General features: G+C 33.8%; 1 protein-coding gene across 1 annotated transcript in view; it reads right to left on the bottom strand.

The window, feature by feature from the left end:
- Positions 1-368: 368 nt before the first annotated feature.
- LOC148956632 (coiled-coil domain-containing protein 137) overlaps positions 369-12879 on the bottom strand; it is a 53962-nt gene continuing 41451 nt past the window's right edge. The window contains exons 3-4 of the mRNA XM_089096010.1: positions 7188-7472; positions 369-545 (exon numbers count right to left, since the gene is read on the bottom strand). Coding sequence (XP_088952136.1) covers positions 369-545; positions 7188-7472 — 462 coding nt within the window. The remainder of the gene's footprint in view (positions 546-7187; positions 7473-12879) is intronic.

Genomic DNA, 12879 nt, shown 5'->3' with positions numbered 1-12879 from the left:
TGACACAAAAATATTAGTTTACAAATTTTCAGATCTTAGCGGAGCTTAGGGGGTTCTGGGCAGTTATTTTTCTTTCTGACAGTTAGATTTGTGATTGCAATTCTATGAATTCAGGGAAAGTAGAAACAGTACCTGCTCCCGCCAGAGACAGCCCTGCCCACATACATCAAGTGTTTCAACTGCACCAAAATACAGCGCTTCGACTTGCATTTTTTTTAAATACAGAAGAAGGAAAACCTATAATGTAACCACACTTACAATAGAAAGTCCCTGACACACTACTGCTCACGAGCAGATTAAAACAAGAATAGACCCTTATCGGTTGTAAGTTGCCGTCCTAGAGGATGATCCAAGTCTAAACAATATTGCTAAAAAACTTTTGCTTTATTCTTCTTCATCTCTCTGTACAAACCTTGAACACCAAATCTTTCTTTTTCGAGTTCTTCTTTTCGTTTATTCGCTTCAGGTGTTTTGACATCTTTCTTCTTCTGAACAGCACTATTTGCTGGCAATAAACTTTTTAGAAGCAAATTTCGTCTGCCAGGCTAGAAGAAAGGATTAATACTTTCAATATAAAACTGATGAGTCTAATTTTGAATATTTAAAGTTCTTCCCAAATAAGACTACACAAAATAATCCAACCACCATAACGTTGTGCACACAGGACTAAATCCTCAATTTAAAGTGACAAAAGAAAATTTTCTGTGACACTATCAAAGCTCCAGAACTTGAATTTTGAATAATTTGGCTGCCAAATGCTGTACAAAGCGAACTCAAAATACTGTTTAGTGAAGTGAATAATTCTCTTTAGCCCAATTAAGCGCTAAACTATACCAAGTTTATTGCATACGATCAACTGAATTTTCAACTATTACAATTTCTATGCTGGTGAATATCAGAGCATTTGGTGCGTTGTTTAAAAGTAAAACCCTAGTTCTAATTTATTTAAATTAAACAATAACGAGTGTTAAATATTAAAATAGGCAAAATAGACTAAACTCTTAGTCATATAGTCGGTGGACAGGGTACTTTTGATGATCAAGAAAAAGGAAAGTTTCCCCAATGTCTTCCTTACTCAACTGTTATCCTTGTTTATAGGTGGCCGTCACTGTTTGAGTTCATTAATGTCATTAAAATAATGAAAGGAGCAATTTATTAGTAACACCCGAGTTTGTTAACATTATGGCTTACCCAACTTACCGCTTCAATAGTTTCCGCTAATTTTATACAAAAGTAGAACAATTTCAGCAAAACTTGACATTCAAGAAAAGCGACAATGTCTATATGGATGAGCTAATATCTGAGACTATTGATACGACTTAAGAAGAAAAATTTCTGTGCAATGGGACCTCATTTCAATGTTGGTTTAGATAAGTTGGTCAAGAGGCATGTTGCTTGAGAGAGATGCCAAAACTGGGTAGAGCTGTAATTTCTCAGTTTCTCCCTAATTTAAGTTCTTGCTTCATGGCTTCCCCCCCCCTCGCCAAACGACGTCCATGATGGAGCAGTATTGACGAAAGATATATTACTCAAAAGGCTATGAGTCCATAGGTTCAGAAAATAAATTACTTACTTACTTAGGTCCCGGCCATCCTCGTGGGACGTTTTGGGGCCACTCCTCTTGCTAGCTCATGCGTAAGGGCTCGGTACATTGCTCTATCTGGTGCGATACGTGATAACGGGGCTATCTTGACATTGTCGAAGTGGAAGTTCTCCATCCATCGTTTTTTTGGTCTACCTCGTGGGCGAAGGCCATGGAGGGATCCTTCATTTTCGGAAGGCGGCTCGGCTCCATTCGCTTGACGTGGCCGAACCAGCGCAGTTGTTGCTTCTCGATTTTACTGAGTATGGTTTCAGTGGACTGGAGCCTTTGACGTACTTCCACATTTGTGATTCGGTCAGTGTATTTGATTCTAGAAATGCGACGGAGGCATCTAACCTCAAAAGCTAGAAGTTGTATTTCGTCTTCGGTTTTCAGAGTCCATGTTTCACATCCATAAATAACTATTGGGATTACTAAACTGTTGAATAGGCGCATTTTGAGTTTGTTGGATAGCTGGTTACTTTTCCAGAGGTTGGCTAGTCTTCGAAAGCTAGAGCTAGCAAGTGTAAGTCGGCGTTTCACGTCAGAGCTATGGCAATTATCTGAGGAGAATAGGCTACCAAGGTACAGGAAGTGGTCAACCGTTTCAACCTGTCTCCCGCCTATGGTGATAATGGGCGGGTTGTCTAGTTCACATCTCGTAGTTAACATGACTTTGGTCTTGCTGGCATTTATCTCCATCCCGAACGGCTTTGTGGTATCGTAGAGTTTATCAGCTTGTGCCTGCAATTCTTGTGTAGAGTTGGCTAGCTCATCAATATCATCAGCGTAGGCAAGATTCTCTATTAGCACCCCTCCTATTGTTGCACCATATTCCGACTGCATCATCGACAGAACGGCATTTAGAAAGAGGTTGAAGAGATGTGGTGATAAGATGCAACCCTGGAGTACTCCGGACGAAGTTGTAAACTCTTCTGACAACCCATCAACGGTTATTACTTGGCCTCGGAACTGGTAATACAGACTCTTTATTATTTGGACTATCTCATAAGGGATACCGTAGTGAAGGGGGATATGCCATAGTCCTTCGCGCCATATCAGGTCAAATGCCTGACGGAAATCAACGAATAGTTGGTAGAGTTCTTGGTTGAATTCGACGTGTCGTTCCATGAGTTGCCGATCGACAAATATCTGATCGATTGTTGATCTTCCAGGGCGGAAGCCAGCCTGATATTCTCCAATGGCAAAGGCATTTGTTGCTTGTATGCGTCGGAGTAGGACTTTTGTCAGGACACGTGACTGATGGCTCGTGAGGCTGATCGGATGATAGTTTCCGCACTCTTTCTTTGACCCCTTTTTGTGAATGGGTACAATGGCAGCCTTGCACCACTGACGGGGTACGTGGCCGGTTTCCCACACCGCAGACACAATGGCATGGTACAAATCAGTTACATCATCCGATCCGACGTTAATGAGTTAAGCGGTGACTCCGTCTGGGCCAGGGGCTTTTCCTTGTTTGAGCAACTTGATTGCTCACTCGGTTTCTGACTTGAGTGGGGGTGGTGGTCTGAGTTCTTGGTCGGGTATGGGGAAGCGGGTTAGTATTTTAGGATCTGCAGCTACTGGGGGATTCAGTTTATCGTTAAAGTATTCTTTCCATCTTTCAAGTTTCATCTTTGAATCGTAGATCTCATTTCCGTCTTTGTAAAGGATCACTGATGTTTGCGGCTCTTTTTTCTGACTTAACTCGCGTACCATTCTGAAAACTGCTCCGCTATTCCCCTTCTTGGACAGTACTTCGCAGTCTTCGCATTTCTTCCGCAAGTGGTTACGTAGTGCCTTTCTGATCTCTCGCTCTACTCTTCTCTTGAGGAGCTTGTAAGTATCCCAACTGTGACGGTCGGATTTATTGCAAAAAAGTCGCTTGTCCTCGCATAGCGCAATAAAATAAATTAACCCATATATAATGTGAGCTTATAATACAACGAAAAAAATGTAATAGGCCTATATATTACAAAAAAGTAAGAAAAATTCAATTACTGTGTTGTAATAGTCACAAACAATCAATCAATCATGTATTGTAAAACCAAATCGCATTTTGTTCACTTTTTGAGGATCCATGCTATGTAATTCATTGAACAGGGACATAAAAAAGACATATCAACTCAATTTAATAATCTATTAGCATTATTAACTTTTTACACCGAGCATCAACATTTTACAACAGAAAATACGATCAATCACCGAAGAAAACAGTGGCACTATTCTAAAATATAACTGGAATTTATAAAGTCGGCTGTAGTGTTTTCTTCAAATGGTTCCCGATTTAAAATATTACGATTAATTTCGTGCGAGGCTAAATTACGCTACCGGCATGTTTTGTCACTGGAATTATCAGCAGAATAAAAGATTAAAATAGGAAGTTGAATACGGTAGAGTTAGTTTAAAATTAAAATCTTTTGTCCTGTTTATTGTGCATTATCAAAAAAAAAACTTAAAGAACAAAATTACTCCACAGTCTATGCTACATATCAAACAGTTCGTGGTAACGAACTGTGCATGGGCGCCGGCAAGGGACGGGGGAAGGGGGGCATGCCCCCCTGGAAATCGGGAACTCTAAAGTAATTATAAGGAAACCAAAGGAAAAAGAGCAGAATAGGGAAAAAACATGGAAAAAATGTGTTGCGCCATTGTTGGCATCTGCCAATTGATTTTGAGCTTAATAAGGAGAATATAAGTTTTAATTTCTGACTGAGTGACCCGTTTCCAGTTTTCCACAACATTTTTTCAATATGATTTGGTTGTAGTAAAAAAAAAAAAAAAAAAAAAAAAAAAAAAAAAAAAAAAAAAAAAAAATTCTTCATAGTAAAGAATGGTAAGTAAATAACGCTCCTTGTCAATAACGACAGTGTAAGAGCCTAACTATTGATGAAATTCAATCAAAGAATCAGCTTTTTATGGTGATCCTAAAATGTATGTGTTTATTAGTAATTAGTGCAGCTATTAGTACACAAAAGAGTTCCTTTAATTATAAAAAACACAAGGAGAATAACTTAATAAAGGGCAATTTCGGTAAAAATATGCCGTCAACTTTTGCTTGCATTGCAAGAGTACCCCGAGCTGATATATGAAGCCACTATAATCAGAAATGCTTCCCCTGAACGGAATGCTGGGAATTTCTGTATTTTCCCCCTGAACCGATCCGTTTTTTGTGTTTTATTATCATTTTTTTCCCCAAGATTGATTGTATTTATCTAGGTGTCACTTTGAAAAAGACTTAATTTTTTACAATTCTCAAGTATAAAGATGTCAAATATATTGGTTTTTGGTATTCTAAAAATGTTGAATTAAAAATTTTCATTTGATTTTCTTCATTTTAGTTTTAATATTTTATACTGAACAAACTACTTTGATAATGCGTTACTTTTTATAAACGGTTGAGTCTAAAGGCATTAAATATTTTGGTGTTTGATAATTGATAACCAAGTTCAAAACTGTCGATATTGTTAGAAAACATCCGTCCAACGCTTCGGCATTGCTCAATAAAAGTGAATGCTGGGAGTGTATATCTTAGTTTTTGTAAGTATTGTTTTGTGTATTTTTTTTTTTTAATTAATTTATTTTTTCATTTTTATATACTTTTACTTTAATTGACTTATTTTTTCCATTGCCTTTAGAAAAATGTTTATCTCTAAGCTTCATTAAAAAAAAACAAACGAGTTTTTTCAACTGAAAATAAGGAGCAACATTAAAACTTAAAACGAACAGAAATTATTCCATATATTAGAAGGGTTGCCCCCTCCTCAACACCTCGCTCTTCACGCTACAGTTTTTCGGCCCTTTAAAAATAGTTACTTATTGTTCTAATCAATCGACCCTGGTGTTTCAGGAGTTGTTTTTAAAGAATTGGGACACAATTTAAGCTTTAGCATAAAGAGCGATGTGCTGAGGAGGGGGGGAACTCCTCTCATATACGTAATAGCTTTTGTTCGTTTTAAGTTTTAATGTTGCTCCTTACTTTCAGTTGAAAAAAAAACTTTTTTATTTAATTTCTGGGCTTTTTTTTTAATAACGCCAGGATACTTGGCTCCTACTCCACGGAAAAATCCCCTTTCCCACAGAAATATCATCTGGGCAATTCAATTCTGGCGAAAATTTGTCCCAGACAATTACCCTTAACATCTCCACGGCTAAAGTTGAATCGGTAAAGAAAAAGCAAGACATATAAAGAAATTTCGTATAGGAATTCTGTGAAATTCACCCAGTTCAAAATTTTCCATGAACATTTCACCCCCTTGGAACTTCCCTCTCTATGGAAAATTCTCTCCGTGCAAAATCCTCCCAACAGAAAATTCGTCCTCCCCTCCCCGCTCGAAAAAAGTATGCATACTCCCCAATAACAAATAAAACAATAGTTATGTTTTATAACTTAAAAAGCTTTCCCCAGGGGCTGTAGGGGTCATTTTATCTCTAATGACATAGTTAAATGAGATTTTGAAGTCAGGGCCGAACATTATATAAAATGAAGTTTCTTGTATAGTTTCCGAAAAGCCCGTATTTTTTACGTTGGATAAAAATGGCAAATAGTCATTCCAATCCCTCCTGTTGCTTTTTGTCTAAAATATTCCTAAAATATTTGAAAACAGTGTTTCTATGTTCGATCTTCCCATTTGCTTCTGGCTGATACGCCCTTTCAACTATGCTGAAGAAAAAAGCTATCTCAAAGTTTTCATCGGAAGATTTTGGGAAAAAAGTGGGGTGGGAGGGGGCCTAGTTGCCCTCCATTTTTTTTATCATTTAAAAAAAGTACTAGAACTTTTCATTTCCGTTAAAATCAGCCCTCTCTTGACGTTTTAGGCCCACTGGATCGATACGATCACCCATGGAAAAAAAGTAACAAACAAACATGCATCCGTGATCTTTCTTCTGGCAAAAACTATAAAATTCCACATTTTTCCTGATATAAGCTTTAAACCTCTACAGTAGGGTTCTTTGATACGCTGAATCCGATGCTGTAATTTTTATAAAAATTCTATGACTTCGGGGGGGGGGGTATCCCTTTTTTCAAAAATCAGACAAATTTTATAAGGCTCGTAGCTTTTGATGTGTAAAACTAAACTTAAGGAAACTTATATATGTTTTTTCTGTGTTACCAAAAGTATTTTATTCATAAAACTTCACAGTTTCATGAAATGGAATTTATTGAGTATCTCTACTCCCTCTGTAAACTATTCTAAGGCGTAGGAAATTGCATAAAGACAAGTTATAATCTAAGTAAAGACATCTGTTATAATCTACGGAAGCAATAAATTTTTTCTGTAATTAGGGCTTGAGTTTGATTTTATTTTAAGATTAAATGCATAATAATTAAATATATTATTGATTAAATAAACTGACCTCTGCCAGGAATCCTTGTCGTTTAAAAATTACTGTATTTTGTTTCATTTTGCGTGCATTTTAATTGCACTTTTTATGAGAGTTTTTTCTTAAAATTATTTAAAAATAAACTTATTCCTACGAAAAAAAATTCTTGAAATATATTCCATCTCACCCAAACAACACTGATATTTTGTTTTTTGGCCCTCCCCCCTGGAAAATTCCTCCCTTAATAAATTAATTGCAATTATAGAGACTGACAGATTACCTTATCTTCCTCTGAAATTGGCAGCTTTGAAGCTTTTGGTTTTAAAAGCGGTGGTTGATTAGCAACTTCTCCAAACTGGACAGTGTCTTTTAAATGTCCAAACTTGAGTCTTTCCTCTTCTTCTTTTTCTTTGAAGAAGTCTTCTTCTAACAATCGTAATTCTTCTTTTTCTTTAAGCTTTGCAGCTTTTCGTTTCAGCTTCTTTGCATCATTGTTCTTTTTCTTCACATTGCCAAAAGTATCAATACCCAATTCTTCTTCTAACTTTAGGCACTGTATTTGCGCCTAGAAAAGAAATATGACTTGGCACAACCTGGTATAATACGAATTTTCTCTACAATTTTTTAAATTCCAGCCTTATGCTATATATATATATATATATATATATATATATATATATATATATATATATATATATATATATATATATATATATATATATATATATATATATATATATATATTTTTTTTTTTTTTTTTTTTTTTTTTTTTTTTTTTTTTTTTTTTTTTTTTTTTTTTTTTTTTTTTTTTTTTTTTTTTTTTTTTTTTTTTTTTTTTTTTTTTTTTTTTTTTTTTTTTTTTTTTTTTTTTTTTTTTTTTTTTTTTTTTTTTTTTTTTTTTTTTTTTTTTTTTTTTTTTTTTTTTTTTTTTTTTTTTTTTTTTTTTTTTTTTTTTTTTTTTTTTTTTTTTTTTTTTTTTTTTTTTTTTTTTTTTTTTTTTTTTTTTTTTTTTTTTTTTTTTTTTTTTTTTTTTTTTTTTTTTTTTTTTTTTTTTTTTTTTTTTTTTTTTTTTTTTTTTTTTTTTTTTTTTTTTTTTTTTTTTTTTTTTTTTTTTTTTTTTTTTTTTTTTTTTTTTTTTTTTTTTTTTTTTTTTTTTTTTTTTTTTTTTTTTTTTTTTTTTTTTTTTTTTTTTTTTTTTTTTTTTTTTTTTTTTTTTTTTTTTTTTTTTTTTTTTTTTTTTTTTTTTTTTTTTTTTTTTTTTTTTTTTTTTTTTTTTTTTTTTTTTTTTTATATATATATATATATATATATATATATATATATATATATATATACATATGTATATATATATATATATACATATGTATATATATATATATATATATATATATATATATATATATATATATATATATATATATATATATATATATATATATATATATACACATATGTATATATATATATATATATATATATATATATATATATATATATATATATATATATATATATATATATATATATATATATATATATATATATATATATATTTATAATTGACTTCATAAGAAAAAGAGAAAATATTTTACATTTCTCCTGTTTGAGACCATAAGGATCTCAAACATGTTGAATTCCACTGCATGATTTATATCTAGATTGCACCCCTCTTTGGCGGAGTTTAGTTCCTGTTTATAAAATCATGCAAATTTGCATGTACTAATAGCTAATGGCAACTTTAAAACTAATGCATTTTGGATATTTAAAATCAGCATGAACGATGAATTTTGTCATTACATATCCTGTAATGAGAACTTCCTTTATTGGAGTTGTTTGTATCGACAGGAGTTATTTTTTAGTTACTGTTTCCAAGCGCAAGCTTTTTGATCCAAAGTCCTCTTAAATGGTGAAAGAGGGCTGTTACTCCCGCGTTTACGATTAAGATAAATACTAAAAAAATACTTTGAGAATAATAATCCCTGAAAAAACTCAAATGTTTATTACGAGAGGGAGGGGGTCTGAAATACAAACAAATAGCTATAGGGTCATTTATTCCTCAGCTTTTAAAGCAAATTCTTCAAGCAAGTCTTTTTATAAGAATTCTCCCAATGGACACCGGTAGGGAGAAATGCCCCACCCCCGGTAAACAGGAAGACATTAAACATTGAATATAAATAGGAAAATTAACAGTAGCATCATTTAAGTCTTCGAGAAAACAAAGTCAATAGAAGCACATGTCCCACTCCCCCCGTGAAATTTCTTGGCGGCCTTACTTTTACTAGAAACATAAATATACGGTTTTTTGATAATTTTAAATCGACTTGCTATCTCAGAATTTTTACACAATGGCTATCTAGAAGCCTTTGGCCCAAAATTGTCGGTTTGCGCCGCAAAATGGCACAAATCACTAATTTGATAGGCCGAAATGATTTTTACTCATTACAAGAGTCAGTAGAACTTCCAGTTCCCTTTCTAATTAGCCTTAGGCTGATATTTTAGGACAACACGATTACTTCTGAAAAAAAAACTCGATCATCACACGCATGAATACACAAACTTGATCAGCTTTTTCAGGAAAAAAAAACTAACAGATGCAAACAAACTGTAAAAAAAACTACCAAAAACAGATGATTTGTTTCTGCAATGTTTTATTAAGAAAACAATATATACTGGCCGATTTGTATCCGATGTCGATAATACCTCAAGTCCGTGGTTCAAGAATTAAGTCTTAGACGGAAAGAATTTTGCAGCAAGATTCAAAAGGTTTGATCAAGGCAGCGCAAGAGCTGCGCTGCATCACCAAAGAGCAGTCAGTTTAATATATTATCAATTTGTTCAGTTTTTCCCCATGCCACTTCGTATGGAAGGTATTGTTTTCACAACCTTGAAGGAGGTTCATTCGACTGGAAATTAAAAGTTCTAGTGTCCTTTTTGAGAGTAAAAAATGATTAGAAGGCAAATATTCCCCGTCCATACCCTTTTCAGCTGTTTGTCCTCAACCCTAAAAGATATCTGAAAAAAAATATGAATAGCCATTGTGTTTCAGATAGTCGAAATATCCAATAACTATGCCTCAAGGGACGACCTGACCCCCACAGCACCTGAGGCAAAAGCTGTAACTTATAATAGTTACTCATTGTTTAGATAAAGGTTTTACTGTTAGAATGGGGGGGGGGGGGCATGGTGGATCCAGGATGTCAAAGACCTATGTGCACTTCCAGCAATATTGCAGCAACAACTGAAGATATCAAGTTGAAACTTGTAATGCATATTGAGATTGATGTTGAACTAATTCAGAAGACACTAGACTAGACCCCGGCGCCGCGCCGATGAAGGACGACCAGTGGCGGCGAGGCCAAAAACCGCGCGCTACGCCGCCGGTAAGATGCCGCCGGCGCGATCAATGTTGACCGCAAACATTAATGTTTTCATCAGTCTTTCTCAAATCACAGTTTAAATTTACAACAGATTCGAGCCTATTCATGAGTTCAAAAATTGACAAGTCGCTGGCTGGAAACTGGTCTTCTTCGTTATTCATCAAGAGAAGTAGAAATCTGGTACAACCGAAATGGCTTTGGCGTTTCAGAACCCTTGCATAATACGAGGAGTTGAAGTATCTATTTGCTATGTATTCTTAACATAAATAATTATCAAAATTAGTAGTTTTTTTCATCGAGCATTACTGCATACAAAACTTCAAATACCGTATCACAAAATTCGTCAGTTATCTGGGTAAAAACGTTGAACTTAGAAGCTTAATTTTTTCATTATGGCCTTTGCCTATATCTGTTTTGTCACCTTTAAAACAGTTGAAATGGGCGACTTTGGTATTGATTGTTTTTTTTTGCTCTTTTGGATTCCTAAGAAGCCTTCTTGTATTAAAAACTGTTTTTAATAACAATTTAAAAAAAATGCATTTTAAAGTTTTTTTGCCTTCTTTATAGAATATATGTCATGTAGGCTAAGGCTGAACTGCTGCTTTTTTATTGCTTTTGGCTGCTCTTTTGGATATTATTCATTTTTTCTTTTGGGGATTCATTCCAAATTTTAAACTGATAAATACCTAATATCAGTCAAATTATAAACTGCATCTAAAAGGAGTAAATTTATCAAATTGAAAAATACATTATGAACACTTCACATGAGAACACTTCAGTTACAATGACACAAAAAACACTTAATAGTTTATTCGCTATGAAGAAAAATGAAGTGCCAGCTATTTTCTTAGGTAAAAAATGAAAAGCTCATCCGTTTTAAGTGTAATTAAATAAAATGATATGCAGACCGAAGTAGCTCCAGGAAGATGTTGAAATTTTCATCCTAGTTCGTCACTTTTAATCCAAGGAAAATGTTAGGACACTTAGTATCAGTTAATGAGTTTAAGCTTTGATTTCCAAATGCTCACAAGAATTACAAAATTTAAGAAAGTCGCAACAATAAGTCACGTGTGGTCAAAATACTCAAAGACTCCTCTTTGATCCCCATCCGGGCTCAAAGCTTCTGCTATGGTCATTTCCATGGAAATCTCCAAAGAGTTTCTTTTTAAAATAGCTTTCAAGCGTAGTTAGGGGTATTTAGACTTTTTTGCTTTTCTTCAAAGCTTTGAAAAAAGTGTTATAATATTCCAAATGTTACATTTGTGCATATTTTTGGTAATCATTTGTGGGGTGGGCGAATTTTCTAAACCACTGTAGATAAGTAAGGACGTTGCAACATCTAATACCTGCGGTCATAAGACTATCAAAGACTCCTCCTTGAACCTCCCAAATTGAAAGGTTTTATTATGACCTGACCTTTTAATGTAACTTGGGCTCTGGACAAAGGGCGCCATTGTCACTCGAGTGCAACGTTAGGTGGGGATGTCGATATCGCTTTCGTCACACCAATTCGTTTTAGTGTGAATCTGCCCGGTACTTATGAATGAATGTTTTCAAAGTAAACCCGTTTTATCAATAAGAAAAAAAAATGGATTGGACGCATATGTCCCTGTCACTTTGGACGATAAAACCATGCAAGTGCTCTATCAAGTATAACTCACGAAAATCTTGTTCTTTTGTCAACTTTTTCAACTTTTTGCCATCCCTACTTTCAATATAAAAAAAATCAAGGTACTATCACTTAAATATAATAACTCCCTATGCCCACCCCTTCTGGATACCATCTTGATAGGATACCGTCTCTGCTTTAAAAAAAAAAAAAATAAATAACTTATGGGCATCCCTGCTTTAAAAAAATCTAGGTATTATCATTTAAATATGATAGCTCAATACCCCCTCCCCCTCTGGATACCACCTTGATAGGATGCCGTCTCTGCTTTAAATTAAAAAAATCAACTTTTTGGGATCCCTGCTTTCAATAAATAAAATTTCGAGTTATTATCATTTAAATGTAATACCTCCCTACCCCCCCCTCTGTATACCACCTTGATAGGATACCTTCTCAGCTTTCATTATAAAAATAATTTACTTAATAATTAACTAGGTCAGTATATGGTTCAAACAAACACGCAAAATAACCTTAAACAGCTTAGTGTCCCTTGAAAAAAAATTGAGGGTATAAGTAAAGGGGTACAAAGACAACAACAAAAATGTCGAAATTATTCAGATATACCTCAAATTATTGAAAAAATGAGTGATAGATACGCCATGGCACTCCATAAGATCCAAATGATCTAATTAAAAGGGAGCGCACACAAAAGCCAAATAAGGCCAGTAGCCTATGATAAATCGCAAAATACCCAAGACAATGAACAAGTCCTAATGGGGGGGCCCTGGGTCTATCAAAATAGTTCAATGGTTTCCCAGGGAATTTGATATCATTTTCTTCTGTCTTCACTTTAAATGAAAAAAATAATTATCTTTTGGCATCCCTGCTTTCAATAAAAAAGAGGTATTATCATTTAAAAATGATAGCCCCCTACCCCCCCCCCCTATAGGCAATAATTTACGATTTATTTATGAATCATATTTTTA

This window comes from Artemia sp. Qi Xiang Cuo, chromosome 1 (assembly GCF_049724085.1).
Source record: "Artemia sp. Qi Xiang Cuo chromosome 1, ASM4972408v1, whole genome shotgun sequence".
Classification (NCBI taxonomy): Eukaryota; Metazoa; Arthropoda; class Branchiopoda; order Anostraca; family Artemiidae; genus Artemia; species Artemia sp. Qi Xiang Cuo.
Note: the sequence above shows the minus strand (reverse complement) of the source record. Positions and strands in the feature narration are given on the sequence as shown.